A 19,134-nucleotide genomic window follows, 5' to 3' on the forward strand; every position below is an offset into this window, starting at 1 on the left:
AATTAGGCTGTATTGCATGCAAAATGAACCCAGTCCTCCACAATAAGGTTTTGCACTTTGAAAGAATCCAAAGAGTTTTTCTCAGCTGAAGAGCAAGAAGCTGCTCAGATGCTCATCCATGCTCTTCTTCCAGAAATCTTGTGCAGATAGTCCACCACAGCCTGCAAGTGCCAGGGCAGTAACCCAGGATCAGTGGCTACAGACACAAACTCCAAATTTTGCTGGAGGAGAGACCTGGAGGTATTCAAGCTTCGGACCTTCACTTCACTGCACATCATCACAAGGTACTTTGACAGATCATAGAAAGGTTTAGGTTGGAAGGGGCCTTAGAGATCACCTAGTTCCAGACCTCCTGCCCTGGGCAGGGACACCTCCCACCAGACCAGGTTGCTCAAAGCCCCATCCAGCCCGGTCTTGAACACCCCCAGGGACGGGGCATCTACAGCCTCTCTGGGCAACCTGTTCCAGTGTCCCACCACACTCATAGTGAAAAATTTCTTTGGGATATCTAATCTAAATCTCTTCCCGTTCGAAGCCATTAACCCTTGTCCTATCACTACATGCCTTTGTATAAAGTGTCCCATCTCTCCTGTAGCCCCCTTTAGGTACTGGAAGGCTGCTATAAGGTCTCCCCAGAGCCTTCTCTTCTCCAAGCTGAACAAACCCAACTCTCTCAGCCTGTCCTCAGGGGATAGGTGCTCTAGCCCTCTGAGTATCTTCATGGTCCTCCTCTGGATTTGCTCCATCAGGTCGATGTCCAGACACAGCAAATTTTTCCAACTTCCCTTGTCAGCATATTTACATGTGTATGTGTTTTGTAGCATTAAAAAAAAATTAATAAATTAATGGTGAGGCACACAAATTATTGTCATAATTTTTGGTCCTAAGGGCTTTATTGGAGCAGGTAACAGAATTCTAAAAGCACATTTTATCATGGAACAACAGACATTCTACAAAGTTCATGCTTTATAGAAAAATATATTTATTGTTATTGTCATTGGGGGCGTGCGGTTGTAGTGACTGGGGGATGGAAGCGAACAGTTCATAAAGGGAACTGCACATCTCTAGGGAAAACATGTCATTTGCCAGAGACATTCAAAAGCTTCCCGTGACCTGTAGAAGGAAAAGGAGGCTCTTCTTGGTTTCCAAAACCATTAAAAGCAGAAGCACTGGCAGAAGTAGGGCTTGCGTTTTGGCTCACACCAAACTCAAGGCAGCTCAGCTGAAGTCGCGACTCCCTCTGGTGGGATGACACTGTCTTTTCATGGAGTATTTCATCAGACACAACAGCATGAGTTTTTGTTTGACTTCCGTTCCCCTTGCCTTTTCACTTGGTAAAACTCCCCCTCTGCAGTGTGTGCACGTTTTCATTGGGGGATTTTAATTTATTTTATTATTATTTTTTTTTTGGTTCATAGAAATAGCTTCAGAAGAACGAAAGATATCCAGAGGGGGAGGTTTTATGCAAAATATTTAACATTGATTTATGCGCAGACAGTGCTGTCAGTTTGGGGAGGGCATGTATTTTATCTTCTAATATCAAGACAAGTGAGTCCATAGATACCAGACTGCAAGTAGGAAGGCTTTTTTTCTCCCCAGAGAGACCTCCTCCAGCACATCTGTCCTGGTTTGAGGTGGAGCAGAGCCAACTTTCTGCTCAGTGAGAGAGGCTCTTGCTTATCCTTGTTGCTATGGCAGTGGAGTTGGTTGTTCACCCTGTGGAGGGGTGTCACCTTTGGGAAGGAGTGGACAGATCAGGTAAGCCAAACTGACCAATAGGGTATTCCATCCCATCTGCTGTGCTCAGTGTAAAAGCTGAGGGGTGGGGACAATGGAGTCAGGTTGGCTCTTTTTCTTCATTGACTGACATCTGAGGAGTAAGGACCTTGTCTGCTTCCCTGCCTTTGATCCTCACCTGTGGGTTCCTGAGTCAAGATCCGGAGTCCGGTTCCCATCCGTCACTGAGTCCAGTCTGGAACTTCCCCAGTGTCTGATGGTGACATCTCCCTGGGAGCCTGATACCATTTTGTATATATTGTGTCTATTTCATTATTTCTTTTAATTTTTTTTTTTTTGTCATTTTGTTATGAATATTTCATTAGTTTAGGTTTTTTTTTTCTAAACTTGTAAATCTCTTCATCTCTCTGCTTCCTCTCCTTGGAGCAGAAGGTGGGGTAGAGCATCTGTTGTCTTGTCATTGTCCAATGCGGCCCAAACCACAACAACATCCAACCTCAAGCAACCATTGTCACCTAGCAAAACAATTCCCCTGCCCCCTTTTCTCCTCGTTCCTCACCATGTTTTGTCTTTATATTAAAAGTAGTTTGAGATGGGAGATAGTCCACCCCCCCTGCCTTATCTCCAGGTCTTCTAAACCTGTCCTTGCACAAGCACTTTGGGGCATGACAAAACATAAGGTAACTACTGCAATGATAAAATGGTTTTTACAGCACAGTCAACTGCACTCATTCTTTTTTCTAGTGATTATTCTGGTTTTAGATTAATTTACTGGCCAGCCCTACCAATATCTTGGGGTCCATTTTCCACAGCATTATAGAAAGCTTCCACATTCTGATATTTTCTAAGGGCTCTTTACACTTCTTTTTAATTATGGTAGTTTAATTCACCACAGATAGTATAAATCCCCAGCCCCACCCACTTTTATTTTCTTTCACTCTCACTGTACTACGTTGCAAAGGTTAATAGCTAACCTTTGGAAATAAAAGGATTAGTTTTATGGTCAGGATTGAAGTGGCTGAGAGGGTCCAAAGGTACCAGCAGCCTTCTGAACATCGCCAACAGATGTAAGCGCCTGCATGTGGATTTCTGGAAATCCAGGTTTGTGTTTCTCTCTGCCAAAGCAGTGCTTTATTTGGCTGCATCTGTAGGGAATAGCTCTGAATGTTTTCTTAGCCCTCTGTTTGCTGGGAGGCTTTTTGTTGTGTTGGTTTGGCTATTGTCCTGAAAGATCTGGGAATTATCTTTGCTGAGCTCTGCTGTGGGTGTATTTTTGCATGGTGAAGTGCTGCTTGGGAGAGAGAGAGAATACCTTTATATCTGTCTACCCTGAAGCCACACGTAGTGTTAGATTTGGCTTTGGTGCTGAGGAGGGTGGAGAGAAATCTGTATTCTGACAGTGAGATGTGGATGTACAGACCCTTTGGAAAGCCCCAAACGAGTACCGGTATCATGTAATGGGCACAGATCCCACCTCTCCATTTAAAAAAAAAAAAAATTTTTCCTGTGATATAATGCATTACTTTCATTTTTGCTGTCCATTCTTTTCTTTGCCCCTGCTTGTAGTTGCCGTGCTCAGTGTGCAGTGTTTTTTTCCCCATTTGGGATGTTTGTTGAAGTCTTTGCATTTGCTACAGTGTTGGCATGGCAGTCCTAACAGAGTACCTGGCAGGTGCTTTAAGCCTTGCTGTTTGTGTTCATGGTTTCTTTCCTGTGTGTTTCACAATATGTCGTACTTATTCTATTCTATTTTTCCTTTCCTATTCCCTTGGATCCCAAGCATCTCAGTTCTTGGAGCTCTATAAGACTCAGCTGTGATACAAAATCAAAGTGGTACAATTTCTCTAGTTATCTTGGCAGCAGAGGAAGACCTGAAGACGGTGTGCGAAGGCTCAAAAAAGAGGAAATTATGAGAACAAATAATATGTTGAAATCTCACATTTTTAATGGCTATAGGAATGGACTATATTGTGTCTCAAAAAGATAAAAGAAGTAGGGCTCATACTAGGTATCATTAGCTAGCTAAGTGCTAGGCTTCTAACATAATTTCGTTTCCTGGTCTCCCTTAATTAGAGTGAATTAAAACAGCCACCTCTGGATCATGATGTATTTTCTCCTCCTTTTGAAAACATGTGTTGAGAATTTTTTGGCATCTTCGTTATTATGACCAGTGAAAACTCTGTAAATCCTTCAGGAAGTTTGGATGGGCCCTAACTAATGAGAGGTTCCATTTTTTTATTACAAAAAAAGAGGAGTGTGCGTGGTGGGGAGGAGAGAAGAAAATCCATGACCTTCCTGGACACGTGATGCAGAGCTTCTTGTGTTTGCTAGGTCAAAGTCAAAGGAAATGATTTTCCTTTTTTTAAATGGTGGTTTTTAAAAAATTAATTGTTACTATTGCCAAAGTGAAACATTTGTATTTGAGTTATATTTATATATAATTTTATATCTACATATGTAAAGAGAGAGAAAGGGTGGCTTTAGTTATATAGATCTTGGAAAATTCTGCTTTAAAATCCTGGTTAATTTAGAAAATTTTCTTTCATTGCAAATATTTGAGGGGAAAAAAAAATGGTTAAATTTTTTCCAAAATACCAATGTATCCTTTTTTTCGTTGGGTTGGTGTTGGTGTTGGGTTTTTTGGTTGGTGGTTTTGGGGTTTTGGGTTTTTTTTTTAAGGCAGAATTCATGTTCTGGGCTTTTCTACTTTGTCTTGTCTTTGCCTTTTAACTCCAAGGAGCCATCTCAGGTCCTGTAACTGGTACTACTAATGAGACACGTCTGCCCATCTGAGGATTTGAGCTTCATAACCAGGAACTAGTGTTGGAGCTTCTCCTTACAGACCATAAGAACTTCTCTAGCTACTGGATCACTCCCCAGGTTCATCTGGGGAGCACTAAGCATGTGGGTAGTGCAAATAAACAGGCAACGAGATGCTAGAGTGAGCCTGGGTGTGATGTAACTCAATTGTGCAAGACACCATGTCATTTATTTTGCATTCAAACATGGACTTTTGTCTTCATGTAGGTATGGGACAACTGGCAGCAGTCATCTTCATCTTGGTATTGGTATCTGCACACCATCTCACTGCAGGTAACTTTGCTCTGTAAAGGATTAATTTCACTCTGTACTTAATCCCTTTTAGAGACTATGAGTAGTTCTGAACTGATGCCCCCTATGACTTTCTTTTCCACTGAACTAAGTCCAGATTTAGATGATTTCTTTGGATTTCATGTGAACACAAATGCGTGTTCTGGGATTTAGTGTGCTCAAATTTAGGCATTCAAACTGAGCACTTGAGAGCTATCTATCTAAGGCAGCTGTGAAGACAGCTGTGAAGCTGTGAAGGCCCTCCCAGAACATAACATAACTGATTTATCCCAGATTCCCATCTTCCCGGGGAATGATCTGCTTTGTGGGGAATGCAGTTGCTCAATGATTTCTCTACAAGATGATTGCCCCAATGAGATACTTATCTTTCAGGTGGTTAAAGTCTGGTGAGATGAACATGTCTAGATAACCTAATGTTGTCAACATTACAAAGGGAGTTGGTAGTAATTTCGACTTGCATGATGTGTTGGACGCCGGTCATTTGACATAGGGATGGCTTTTAATGACTTGTGTTTCAAATGCATCTATGTGCTTTTCTTCCTTTTCCTCATCCTCAAATTTGCAGCTGCTGCTACTGATCGCAGCGGTGAGAGAACGTGCTAATGCCATGGGGTAAGGGCTGCGTTTTCAGTGAGGAAAGCACTCACAGAGCATCATACATGCAGAACTTCTCACAGATTTTTCCCTCTTCCATCACTGTGCTGACCACAGTTCACCCGCTTGTCTCTCTCTTCTGTAGGTGATGGCCATGATCCGTTGCTTGTCTTGGATGGTTATGAGGATGACGGTATCAGACTCAAATGTTTCTCTGTGAGGTCGTTTTCTGAAGTCCAGGTGTTGTGGACAGATGGTAGGGGAGGTAATCTCACTGGGACTCCTCTCACCACTGACACCACCACTGCTAATGCCAGCAGCTCCATCGTTCTGAAACCAGAATCTGGAAACTCTGTGTCCTGCAAAATAATTGATAAACTGCTGAAAACATCGACAGAATCTTCAGTTGTCATTGCAAGTGAGTATGAGCTTGTGTCCTAGTGTCATGGGAGGAAAAACAGTGAGCTGCTGCATGCCCCAGGAACACACATTTGTAGGGGAACAGAATAATCAATTTTAACAGAAGTTTTCTTCTGTGATATATCTTGGTCTTTACACTGAACAACCACTAGTTTCCAGGGGCAACTTCTAAACGTTGTCAAAATATTAATAGTAAAAATGCACTTTCGTGGGTGTAATACCATCTGGGGGAAATGAAATCTTGTTATCCAGTGGTGCTTGTTGTCAAATGCAAAGAGATTGCATTGTTATATTTCTCTCTCTTTCTCTCATTTTCTTCCACTTTCTATTTCTACTACTATAACATCTAATATTCTATTCTGTTCTAACACAGTGGTTTACACAAATCACTGGCACTTTGTGAAATAGTTGAGGGATGTGAAAGTCCCAGTGAACTGCTCCGGCAGGTGTCTAGGAATGAAATTGAGGTCCAAGTTAGTTTTATTTCACTTTAGCCATGTAATCGAAGCATAAAGTTTATTATTCATGGAAGTTTATAACCGATGATCTGAAATCATTTGCAGATGTCTTCTTTCCTGCCACCTCCCCTTGGCTGGCGGCTTTCATCGTGATCTTGCTCTTGGGCATATTCCTGGTTATTGCTGCAATTTATAAACTCAGAAGTAAGTTCCACTCAATGCTAAAGTGATAAATGCTTCGTACAATCGAGTTGAAAGGCAACATCAGCATGTCCAGAATTATCTGGGGAGGAGGTACAGGGTTATGAACAATCATCTTCGTGATTCTCCAACCATGGATTTTTACTGTATTTTTGCTTTCTTTGCATATTCACTTTTAAGCATCTCTTAATTACTCCCATATTTTTGGGGCATAAACCTGTACAATCACATTTGCCAATATGAACTGACATATTAGTGTCGCGAAATTATTGTTGCAAGTTAACCTCCTTATTGAAATAAGCAATTCTTGCAAGTAACTGAAGTATGTTCGTGTACCCAAATATACCCACTGGCTTAATTTATTTGTAAGTCATTTTATTGATTTATAATCTATTCTCTAACCAAAACGGGTCTACAACACAAATCTTTTGCCAAGACAACATGTCAAGTCTGCATTTTTTTCTGCTTTCAGTTTTATTCATTAAGTTCTATATGATTTCTTAGTATTTTAATGAAAGACACAAGTCAATGCAAATCAATATATTTTGAAAATAAAATATGAAATATGAAATGTCATTTGAAAACCGACAAGCAAGACATATTGTAACATTTTCCTTCTCTCTGCTTCTCTCTTTTCTCTCTCTCAGAGAACAGTAAGATTACTACTCGTGAAAGTAAGTCATATTATTACCTTATTTAAAAGTCATATTAATACTGTATTTCATCATGAACATCTTGAAAGAAATGTGAAACACTGGAAATGTTGGCCAGTGATAGAAACCATGGGAATAAATAGTTGTATTCCTAAGTTTTTTTTTATGACAGACTTCAAAAGATTGGGATTTTGACCTTATCTACCTGTAGGGTCCAGCAAGGGTTTCTTTGGGGAGAAAGTCACCTTATGTTCTGCCAACATAGAAAGACTGTCCTACTGCTGATTCCTGCTCCTGATGAGAAATGAGGGAATTCTTGCACCCCATTTAACTTAGGATTTTCTGCCTGCAGATGTTGAAAAAAAAAAAAAATGGCAATAAGATTTTGGTATGTGTCACCTTTTGTGCAAAAACATTCACAGGTTTTCTTGCCCCTACCCTGTCTATCTAAAACTTTGTTATTTCCAGAAAAATGAGTTTTTGACAGTCCCCAAGGTGTCATGTCCAGTCTCCTTCTAGCAGTAGAAGAATTTCTAATGCCCATATGTGAAAGCATGTTAGAAGGAGTCTTAGAACACGCCAAATATCATGTTGGATTTTGGTTAAAGCTACTGCAGGGATGTGATTGAGCAGGGCGTAGAAGTGGCAGCCTGTTCAGTGGGTCCACAGAAAAATTTTTCCCTGCAAAGACCCACTCCACCTTTCAGTAGATGCAAAATTTGCAATAAAAAATGTTGTTTCATTTGAAAATTGGAGGTGCTTATAAAACACTTTTTTCTAGAATTTTTTTTTTTTTTTTTAAAGTCCTAGGTAAAGCAAAACTATTTAGGTTCTTTTAGTAGCTTTCATCTTTCATCTCTCACCAGCAATGAACAAAATCAGGATGCAGTTGAGAGGATGAACCCAGTTTATTCCTCTCAATTGTGCAAGGAAGTTTTTTTTTCTCTGATGACTATAGAAACAATTTAGAAAAAAAAAGTTTCTTGAGCTAAAGGTAACCTTTATAAACTTCTGGAGAATCCAACATATTCTGCTTGAAAAATACCACAGACTAGGAAGTCATTTTAAAAAATGAAAACATGATTGTTTGAATATTTACATGAATTTCTGAACAGTTTTATATTCGAGATTAGGTTTTCTTTTTTTTTTTAAGGAATTCTAATTTATATAAGAAAAGCATGATATATCTAGTGGCTGTTTCATACTGATGGTAACTTGGAAGTAAAGAAAACATCCCTTTGCCATAATAGGGGGAGTAGACTGCTGCCCAGGAACTGAAATCAGAAAATTGCATATAAACAAAAAAATTTTAGAATTTAAAAAAAACAAACAACAAAACCAAACTACAGAGTACATCTATGGATACTTTTATTAAAATTTGCATCCAGGCATCCCTGAAACACTTCTCATCCATTTCTCAGACCTTTGCCACCTGTCAAATGATAAGTCAGTATGATTTGTGAAGTAAACCTGAGTATGTACTAAATTACCAGAGAACAGAAAAAAAGGCTTTTTGCTGTGAAGATATTTGAATACTGGCACAGGCTTCCCTGGAGAGGTTGTGAAGTCTCCATCCTTGGAGACATTCAAAACCCAACTGGACACAGCCCTGGGCCAACCCTGCTTGAGTAGGGTGGGTGGACTAGATGGATCTCAAGAAGTCCCCTTTCAACCTCAACTCTTCTGTGACTCTGTAAAACGTGATTTTAGTTGATGGTCCCCAAATGGCTGAGAGTTTCTAACAGCAGAGAAAACAAGGCTGGATGTCACAGGGTGTTTCATGCTTAATCTCTAGTATGTTTGTTTCTAATGTTGCAACAAAATGGCTTAACTTGAGAGACAAGGGTTTTATTTTTGTTTTGGTCAATGCCTATAACACACTTGTTTAAACTAAGTCTATAAAAAACAGTTTACTTTTGAATTCTAGTTACCTAGTATTCAAATAAAACCAATAATTTATGTGTATTAAATGGGAGTTAAACGATGAATTCACAATCTGCACACACCTCCTTAGTTTTCTTCTTTTTTGGATTCTTTCTTGGGTACTACAGGAAATGGGATGACTTTTCCAACATTCTTCTCTTGCATCTGCCTCATGGCCTCTGCCACCTGATCTGTACAGGTTAATCAGCTTGGCTGTAACACCTCCGACAAGCTCAAATTCTTCAACCATATGTCCAAGGTGTTAACCACACACAGCCTTGTTATGCATTCAAATGCATACATACAACTATATGTATATCTATGTATAAATATATTTATATATAGGCAAATAGCATCCCGGCTTGTATGAGAAATAGTGTGGCCAGCAAGACTAGGGCAGTGATCATCCCTCTGTACCCGGCACTGGTGAGAGTGTGCCTTGAATGCTGCATCCAATTTTGGGTCCCTCACTGCAAGAAAGACCTTGAGTGGCTGGAGTAGGTCCAGAGAAAGACAATGGAGCTGGTGAGGGGGTCTGGAGCACAAGTCTTGTGAGGAGCAGCTGAGGGAGCTGGGGGTGTTCAGCCTGGAGAAAAGGAGGCTGAGGGGAGACCTCGCTCTCTGCAACTCCCTGAGAAGAAGGTGTTGTGAGGGAAGGTTGGTCTCTTCTCCTAAAGATCAGGCAATAGGACAAGAGGAAACAGCCTCAAGTTGTGCCGGGGGAGGTTTAGGAAGGATATTAGGAAAAATTTCTTCACAGAAAAGGTTATCAAGCATTGGAACAGGCTGCCCAGGGAAGTGGTGGAGTGACCATCCATGGAGGAGTTTAAAGGATTTGTACACGTGGTGTTGTGGGACATGGGATAGGGACGTGGACTTGACAGTGTTAATGGTTGGACTCGATCTTAATGGTCTTTTCCAAACTAAATGATTCTATGAGTCCATACAAATTGTGGCTTCATCACTTCTGTGTAGTCTTTAAAACTGAATGTTAGGTGCTTGAGGAATTATGTTTAGGACATAAAAATATTTCTCTGTTCACAGAAAATGCACAAGAGGAATTACAAAAAGGTAAGTGTAACACATTTTTGTCAGTGATTTCTATCTATGAATCTCTCTGATCCTTCAGAACCAGATAAAACCTGAGCTTAGGAAATATTAGTGACTGTTTTGCTTTTATAAAATAAAATTTAAAAAAAATCATTGCTTTTATATTGAACATTTAAAGATAATCGATGCCTACTGTGAAGAATACTAATTCCATGGAGAAGTTTGATCTATGGGCTGGTATTTTTTTTTGCTCAATATTTGAGTTTCCAAATTGTTCTGTTAGTTAATTTGGGTAAGTCAATGCGTTCTTACTTTGGGATTGTGGTTCGTGCTGAATTTCCCTCTGTGATAAAAGAAAGAATTAAGGTCCAGCGTCTGGGCAATAAAATAAAAAATATTTTCTGATCTTTTCATAAAGACGGGTTAGGACTTCACTGTACAAAAGTAGAACAAGAAGGTTGCTTTTCCTGTGAGGAGCAAGTGAGCTGGGTATGCCGGAGCATACAGTTTACAGTATCCAGTAAACTTTTTTCATACTTGCAGTAGTCTTTTTGGTACCATGGAGAAACAGCTATTACAGCTTTTATAAGGCCGTGTTTAATATTATCTGGACAGAGTTTGGTTGTTTCAACATAAGTATTAAGAACCATGGTGGTGTGGGTGTGCTAAGGCCCTTCAATCACACCCTCGTTAAAGTATCAGTTTGGGCTTTTCCCTTTATTTCAGTCACATGAAGTACTTTATTCTACTGAATGAAGGGAATTTCTTCACCTGTTCTTTTGTTCCCACTTTAAGGGAAGGTACCAACACAAAGAAGACAATAACTCCAGCTGCTTTATAGCTGGGGAGCATCCGATTATTTTTATGAAGCTCGGATTGTTTCATTTTCTCTTGCTATACAGAATGCAGTGGAACATATAGAAAATTCAACCTATTTGTGTTTGGGTTTTTTTATTGTTTTTTTTATTTGTTTGTTTTGGTTTGTTTTGTTTTTAAAAAAAAATGGAAAGGAAATGGTGTTTTAATATTTAAACATAATCTTTTGCAGAGATAGATGATATCAAAGAGGAACTGGGTAAGAACGTATTTTGACTTTGTTATGTCAGTGTTGAGTGTCCTTTGGTTAGAATAATCCTTTATATTTTAAAACATTATAATTCATGAAAGATGACCCATACCGGAAATGTCATTCTATTCTAAAGCTGGGATTTTGAATTAAATTATGATGTCTGTTATTATCTTCGATGTCACCTGATTTTAGCCAATGAAATTTACATACCTAGTCTAAACTGATAATCTAGGTTTTCTTCTATGGGATGAGTATCTTCAGAAGACAATTCATCTCCCACCTATTTTGAATGCATATTTTGAATTTAATGCTAAGCCACAATTTCGCTAAATGCAAACATTCTTTAAAACTGAAACTCTCACTTACATTTTGTGTTTTTTTTTTTCTTGAAAAATGTAACATTCTCTGCTATTTCTGGGTTTGTTGCTTTCTTTTTCAGAGGATGAAGAGGAGAGATTTCAGAAGGGTAAATGAGCATTTTTTTTTCCTACTTTGCATTTTAACCATACTTTTATAACCATACCTACTTTTAACCGTACCCTGAAGGATGCATTGCAGGTGACTGTTCTAAGAAAACAGTTTTGTTTTATGCTATTTTGAGTACTAGAGTTGGAAAATGCTCTCAGAACTTCACATTTCCAAAGATTAACTCCCCTATTCCAAAAAGATAATTGAAAAGTTGTGCATGCCCTTTTTCTCTATAGATGTATGTCTATATATCTATAAATGGAGAGTATATCTAGCTATTTATATATATATATTTTTTTTTTCCACTGCTAGAAAATATTTAAGTGGAACATTTTATTTATTGCGTCTCAGAACAAAGTAACGACTAAAGCATCTGATTACAGCATCAAAAAGAATATAATGGGAAAAATCCCAGTGCAATTCCTATCGAACAGTGAGAATAAAAGAGTTCTCAAAAAGCAACTGTGACAAGCTCTGTCTACAGGTGAAGCTAAGAACAATAAAATGGTGACACTGGGTTTTATTTGTGTACAAGAAACAAATATATTCTCAATATATTCCCCTTTGTTTATTCTGTCATACCTTCTGTGCAGGAATATTTGTGCGACACATTATTTAATACCATAGAAAAACTTATATAAGGCATGCGTATTCTTCTACAAAGATAGACAGATTAATCCTATATATATTAACATATAGAAAAACATATATATAAAGAGATTAATCCTATATATGTGAATAACCTACATATTAGTATTCCAAAATGCATATTGAGTGTACCATAATTTTCCTGACTTAATCATCCTAACTTTTAGTTTTGTTTCTTTGTAGAAAATCAAGATATGTTGACCAGAATTGGTAAGGATATTAAGTTAATTTTTGTCCTTAAAAATTATTTAAATTATTTGAGATCAGAAATACCATTTTGGAACTGAACTGTGCTGCTGTTTGAGAGCTATTGCGGCACTTAGTTCTCTTCCAAACTTAGACTTAGCTGTCCCTAAAATCCAGTGTTTACCTGACACAATTGGGGACTCCTAAACACCTGTTTCCATAAAAAGGGAACATCTTTTCAGACCTTTAGGTGTTTAATTTTTTTCTGTAGTTGAGTTAAAAACAGATTTTCCTATTTTTGAAAGGAAGTAAAAAAAAATAAAAAATTGTATGCGTTTTGTCATGTTGGCCATATCAAACTCCTGTTTGTCATCTGACAGGGTCTGGAAGCATGGTCATGGGTTCTGTATGTATTCAACCCTGCTGCTAGGGAGGAATAACTGCCTGCACCAGTACAGGATAGGGGTTCACCTGCTGGAAAGCAGCTCTGCCCAGAGGGACCTGGGAGTCCTGGTCAACAACAAGTTGACCATGAGGTAGTCATGTGCCCTTATGGCCAAGAAGGCCAACGGTCTCCTGGGGTGTGTTAAAAGGACCGTGGCTAGAAGGTTGAGCGAGGCCATCCTGCCCCTCTCCTCTGCCCTGGTGAGGCCACGTCTAGAGTGCTGTATCCAGTTCTGGGCTCCCCAGGTCATGAAAGACAAGGACGGAAGAGAATGCGGGACAGGGCTGTGAAGATGATCGGGACTGAAGCATCTCTCTGATGAGGAAAAGCTGAGACACCTGGGGCTCTTCAGGGGCTGTTCATCCTGGAGAAGACTGAGAGGGGATCTTATCAATGCTTATAAATATCTAAAGGGTGGGCTTCAAGAGGATGGGGCGAGATTCTTTTAAATGGTGACAGGACAAGAAGTAACAGGAACAAACTGGAGCGTAGGAAGTTCCGTCTAAACATGAGGAAAAAACTTTACTTTGAGGGTGCCGGAGCCCTGGAACAGGCTGCCCAGGGAGGTGGTGGAGTCTCCTTCTCTGGAGACATTCAAAACCCACCTGAAGCCGTCCCTGTCTAGCCTGTTCTGGGTGAACTTGCTTTTGCAAGCTCACCTAACTAGTTACCTACATTCTAGGTTTTGAGGCTAAGGCAGCATTCTTGGCTCCCTCATAGAGAGATGAAATTATCCTAGAGTAGTTTCAGATGGTGGCTGAAACAACAAAGAAACAGTTTCTGTTATTCCATTCTTTCTCCTGACTCTACACAGAGCCCAATCGAGTAGCTTGGGTTTAGGTAACCTCTAGCCCTTCAAGGCTAAGCCAGCTTTGTTTCCCAAATCCTAGGCCAGATAGGCCTTAAGTACTTTACTTACTATTTAAGTAGTGTTGGAAATACTCACAGATACCCTCTTGAAGAGCCTTGCCATGCATGAGGATAACATAACTTTATGTCCTTTTCAGAAAACGTCCAGAATGAACTGGGTGAGTTGAAAGCTGGAAACTATTTTTATCAAATCTACACCCTGCTGACCCCATGCTGTAATAAAATACGGTATATTAACATCCTGCACTAATTTTAATCATATCTTTTCTTGCAGATTTCAGAAGAGCTCAAAGCAATGCAGGTAAGTCAAGTCTCACCTGCCATTAGCCTCATGTTCTTTCACGCACGTTTCATAGTCTATTCCTTGTGTCATGAAAAATTCACAGGCTATCGGGATTTGGGGAGATTTTGAAGCCCATTGCTTGCAAGAGGGAAGTAGGTTTTCTTATGCACCTCCTATCTACACAGTTCTCAGTGTCACAAGTTGGGGTGAATCGTTTCTGTACCAATTAGGACCTTTTTACATGCTATCTATCTTTGAGAGATTCAGCTTTGTGTTTTATTTCAAAAAATCCCTCTGCAAGATGGGTCTGACCAGAGAGCTTGGATCCCATCAATCAGAGCAAAGACCAATTAGTAAAGGCACAGTGAAGCCAGAGAAGAGGCATGTCCTGCTGGTACTGTTTCTGCTATTGAGTTTTTGTCTGACAAAAGCACACCGTATATTCCTAGGGTATTTAGTTGTTTGGGTTGATTTTTTGGTGTGGGGTTTTTTTATTTATTTTATTTTTGTCTTATTTTAGAATTTCTCTCCTTTATTCACTTCTTTTGAGATTACTGTTTCTGAAAATCAGAAATAATTTGGTGCTTTCTAATTTATTTTTTTTTTTCTTTCTCAAGTTAATATCACTCTGGATGAGAAGTGCAAACATCCCAGCCTCATCATTAAGGATAAAAACAGAGTCATGTCCTCCACCCAGAAGGAGATCCTGCCCAAACCGATGGTAGTAGCCACTAAAGGGTTTTCAGAGCAGAAACATTACTGGGAAGTGGAGGTGGGAGACAAATCAGAGTGGGAGCTGGGTGTGGTGTGTGAGGAAATTAGAAATACACTGAGGAGCAGCTCAAGCAATACTTTCCCAAAGGAGAATTTACTCAGTCTGCGGTTTTCTCAGGGAGAATACACTACAACTGGTGGGACTGATGCGAGCAATTGCAAGCCCTGCAGTGTGGTAGGTGTTTTCCTGGATCAGGACCGTGACACGCTTTCATTCTTTGATGTTGAAGAAAAGTGCCTTCTTGTGTCTCTCCCTGTTGAGCTTTCTGGGAATCTGTACCCATTCTTCAGTCCAGGCTCTGATGGCAAATGGTTGGGAGTACGCCCTGTATATACTTAAAACACATTACCCTCTCTGTGACATCCTTCCACAGCTCCAGGAGGAGATTAATAAATTAATAATGTAGTGAATCACAGAGGACGTGAAAGCAGAGAGGAAGGAAAAAAAGGAATATCAGCTTTTAAAACCATGGTCAAGAAGGAAACAGTCTCTGAAGTGCTTCTTCGGGATTCGTCTTGTACTATGGAACTAATTTTGTAAAAACCCAGATCTGTTAAATGTTGCAATTTTAATCCATTCTGCCTGGACTAAACAAACACGGATTTATTTCAGTTTTTGTTGCACTTGTTTTCTATTCATTTTTAAATAATAAACCCATCAGAATGATTTGACAGGAAGAGTACAAATACACATTTCAAATTTTATGCAAAGTCAGAAAACTATGACTAGCAATCACATTATGAACTATTAAATGCAAGTAGCCTTTTTGGATATCTGCTATCAGAGATGTTAGAAGATGGTTTAGTTAATTTGACTTAAGGAATGGGAGTCAAGAGTTAGATTCAACAGCCCAAATGTGGAAGCCTAATGCGATTTGAGCTCCCACAGGGCTATCACAGAATCACAGAACTGCCTAGGTTGTAAGGGACCTTTAAGACCATCTAGTCCAACCATCAACCTAACTCTGATAAAAAAATATTACTAAGCCATGTCACTAAGAAATGTCAACCCATCTTTTAAGTACCTCCAGGGATGGTGCCTCAACCACTTCCCTGGGCAGCCCATTCCAAGGCTTAATAACCCTTTCAGTGTCAAAATTTTTCCTAATATCCAATCTCATCCTCCCCTGGAGCAACTTGAGGCCATTTCTTCTTGTCCTATCACCTGTGACTTGAGAGGAGAGACCGACCCACCCTGGCTACATTGTCCTTTCAGGGATTTGGAGAGAGCAAGGTCTCCCCTCAGCCTCCTTTTCTCCAGGCTGAACACTTCCAGCTCCTCAGCCTCTCCTCATAAGACTTGTGCTCCAGACCCCTCACCAGCTTCGTTGCCCCTCTCTGGACCCGCTCCAGCACCTCAATTTCTTTCTCATAGTGAGGGGCCCAAAACTGGACACAGTACTCAAGGTGTGGCCTCACCAGTGCCCAGTACAGGGGGACAATCACCTCTCGGGTCCTACTCACCACACTGTTCCTGATACAGGCCAGGATGCTGTTGGCCTTCTTGGCCACCTGGGCACACTGCTGGCTCATGTTCAGCTGACAGTCGACCAACACCCCCAGGTCCTTTTCTGCCAGGCAGCTCCAGACATTCTTCCCCCAGCCTGTAGCGCTACTGGGGTTGTTGTGACCCAAGTGCAGGACCTGGTACTTGGCCTTATTGAACCTCAGACATCAGCCGATTAATCCAGCCTGTCCAGATCCCTCTGCACAGCCTCTCTACCCTCCAGCAGGTCGACACTGACACACACCTTGGTGTCGTCTGTGAACTGACTGAGGGTGCACTTGATCCCCTCATCCAGATCATTGGTAAAGATGTTAAAGAGAACTGGCCCCAATACCAAGCCCTGTGGGACACCACTCGTAACCGGCCACCGACTGGATTTAACTCCATTAACCACCACTCTCTGGGCTCTCCTCACCCAGAGGAGAGCAGTCCCATCCAAGCTGTGGGAGGCCAGTTTCTCCAGGAGGATCCTGTGGGAGACTGTATCAAAGGCTTTGCTGAAGTCCAGATAAACAACATCCACAGCCTTTCCTTCATCCAGCAAGCGGGTCACTTTGTCATAGAAGGAGATCAGGTTTGTCAAGCAGGACCTGCCCCTCATGATCCCGTGCTGGCTGGGCCTGACTGCCTGGGTGTCCCTTCACGCACCATATAATGTCACTCAGGATGATCTGTTCCATGACCTTCCCAGGCACTGAGGCCAGACTGACAGGCCTGGAGTTCCCCGGATTATCCTGACAGCCCTTCTTGTGGTTGGATGTCATATTTGCTAGATGCCAGTCAGCTGGGACCTCCCCAGTTTGCTAGGACTGCTGGTAAATAATGGAGAGTGGCTCAGTGAGCACTTCTGCCAGGTCCTTCAGGTGGATCCCTGGATCCCATCTGGGCCTATAGACTTGTTTATATCCAGGTATTCCTTCTTCTGCTTGAGTTTTTTTCAGAAGCTCCCAGTTCAACCATGCAGGTCTCCTTCCTGATTTTTTGCTCTTAGAGATGCACTGATCCTGAACTTGGAGAAAGATATATTTGAATATTGTCCAGCTCTCCTGGGCCCCCCTGCCTTCCAGAGCCCTAGCCCATGGGATTTCTCCAAGCAGTTTCTTGAAAAGGCTGAAGTTAGCCCTCCTGAAATCCAAGGTTTCAGTCCGACTTGTTTTGTGCATATTACCCACAATCCTGAATTCTATCTTTTGATGGTCACTGCAGCCAAGGTTGCCCCCAACCTTAATGTCCTCCACCAGTCCCTCTTTGTCAGTACTAGGGCCAGTAGTACACCTCTCCTTGTTGGTTTCTCCACCATCTGAGTCAAGACGTTATCATCAAACACCAGAGGAACATCCTGGACAATAGCCTTGATAGGCTTGGGGGAATCTGGGGGGCATTTGGGAGGCCCTAGGGGATTTTGGGGGAGCTCTGGGGGTTTGGGGGGGCTCTGGGGAGTTTTGAGGAAGCCCTGGATGGGTTTTGGGGGTGGCTGAGGTGGGGTAGGGCTGGTTTTTGGGGGCGGGTTGGGAGGGCCCTGAGGGGACAGCTGGGAGGGAGCCTAAGGAGGGTTTTGGGGGGTTCTCAGGCCCAGGGGAAGGTTTGGGGGAACCTCATGTTGAGCCCAAACAAGTGTCTCCAGAGCTCCAGGAGTCACTCCCCTGACCTTGGGGAACCCTGACTGTGGGGTCCCAAACCTTGGGAACAACTGGCCTTAGAAACAACCAACCTTTGAGACCCCCAACTTGGGGGGACCCCAACCTAGAAGAGCCCCAACATTGAAAACTCTCATCATTGAAGACCCCTAGCTTTGAGGACATCAACCCTGGGACCCTCTGAAATGCTCCTGGGGACCCCACACCTTGGAGAACTCCAACCTTGGTGCCCCCCAACTTGGTTGGCCAAATGTCAAACCCCAATTCTAATGGGGAAGGTCTCCTTTGGCAGAGGTGTATTCCTCCAGGAATCACACCCAAAAGAAGTCCCAGGAGCAGTGTGAGCCACTCATGGGTGTTCTGGGAACTTTCACCCCACCCTCCTCTTCTTCACCGCTCCCCAGGGTGTCGTCCAAACTAGTCAAAACCCAGGGGTAGAAGACTGAAGAAAAACCTTCCACCCCCCCTGGCATTTTTCTCCTTCTGGGCAACTGTCCCCATGACCTCCAAGCCTACCCTTGGGAAACCTAGCCCTCCCCCCTTGCCAGGCCCTTCCAGGCCCCTCCAAAACTTGCCTTTAGGATGGCAGGTAACCCCCCCCCAGCCATTTCAAAACAACTGCAAACCCGCCTTGTGTTATCTGGGCTCCCCAAATTGTCCCTGGGACCCCGAACTGCCCCTGGGACACCAAATGGCTGTCCCCCCATGTCCCCCCCATGTCCGGCCATTACAGAACCCCCCCAAAGCTTCCTTGTTATATCTGGGCTCCCCCAAACTTCTTGCGGGAACCCCAGCTGCCTTTTGGGATTCCCCCCAGCCTTCCTGTTTTAGCACAATCAGGACACAAGAATGGTTTCACTCAAGCCTTTATTGAGGGGGAAGAAGGTCCCTCTTGGTGTCTGGGGTGACACGGACAGGGGGTGTCTTTCCCTTTGGGTGCTGTCCCCCAAGGTTGAGGTGAGGCGAAGGCTCTTGGGTCTCCATGATGACTTTGACGATGGACTTGGTGGAGTTGGACATGGTGGCCATCACCCTCACGTGGCCAGCGGAGACAGTGACAGGCTCCTGGCAGGCACCCAGTTTGACGCGGTGGTAGCCCG

The 19,134-nt window shown here is 42.0% G+C and overlaps 1 protein-coding gene across 1 annotated transcript; it reads left to right on the plus strand.

Moving 5' to 3' along the window:
• The first annotated feature begins 2,727 nt into the window (after positions 1-2,727).
• LOC106899069 (butyrophilin subfamily 2 member A1-like) lies at positions 2,728-15,509 on the plus strand. The gene is made up of 12 exons (XM_014960733.1): positions 2,728-2,838; positions 4,765-4,830; positions 5,588-5,860; positions 6,426-6,524; positions 7,169-7,195; positions 10,142-10,168; positions 11,196-11,222; positions 11,656-11,682; positions 12,516-12,542; positions 13,971-13,991; positions 14,108-14,134; positions 14,734-15,509. The coding sequence occupies exons 1-12, from the start codon at positions 2,817-2,819 to the stop codon at positions 15,228-15,230; spliced, it is 1,140 nt and encodes a 379-aa protein (XP_014816219.1). The 5' UTR covers positions 2,728-2,816; the 3' UTR covers positions 15,231-15,509.
• Positions 15,510-19,134: the final 3,625 nt, after the last annotated feature.

Source organism: Calidris pugnax, unplaced genomic scaffold, assembly GCF_001431845.1.
Source record: "Calidris pugnax isolate Ruff unplaced genomic scaffold, ASM143184v1 scaffold496, whole genome shotgun sequence".
Classification (NCBI taxonomy): Eukaryota; Metazoa; Chordata; class Aves; order Charadriiformes; family Scolopacidae; genus Calidris; species Calidris pugnax.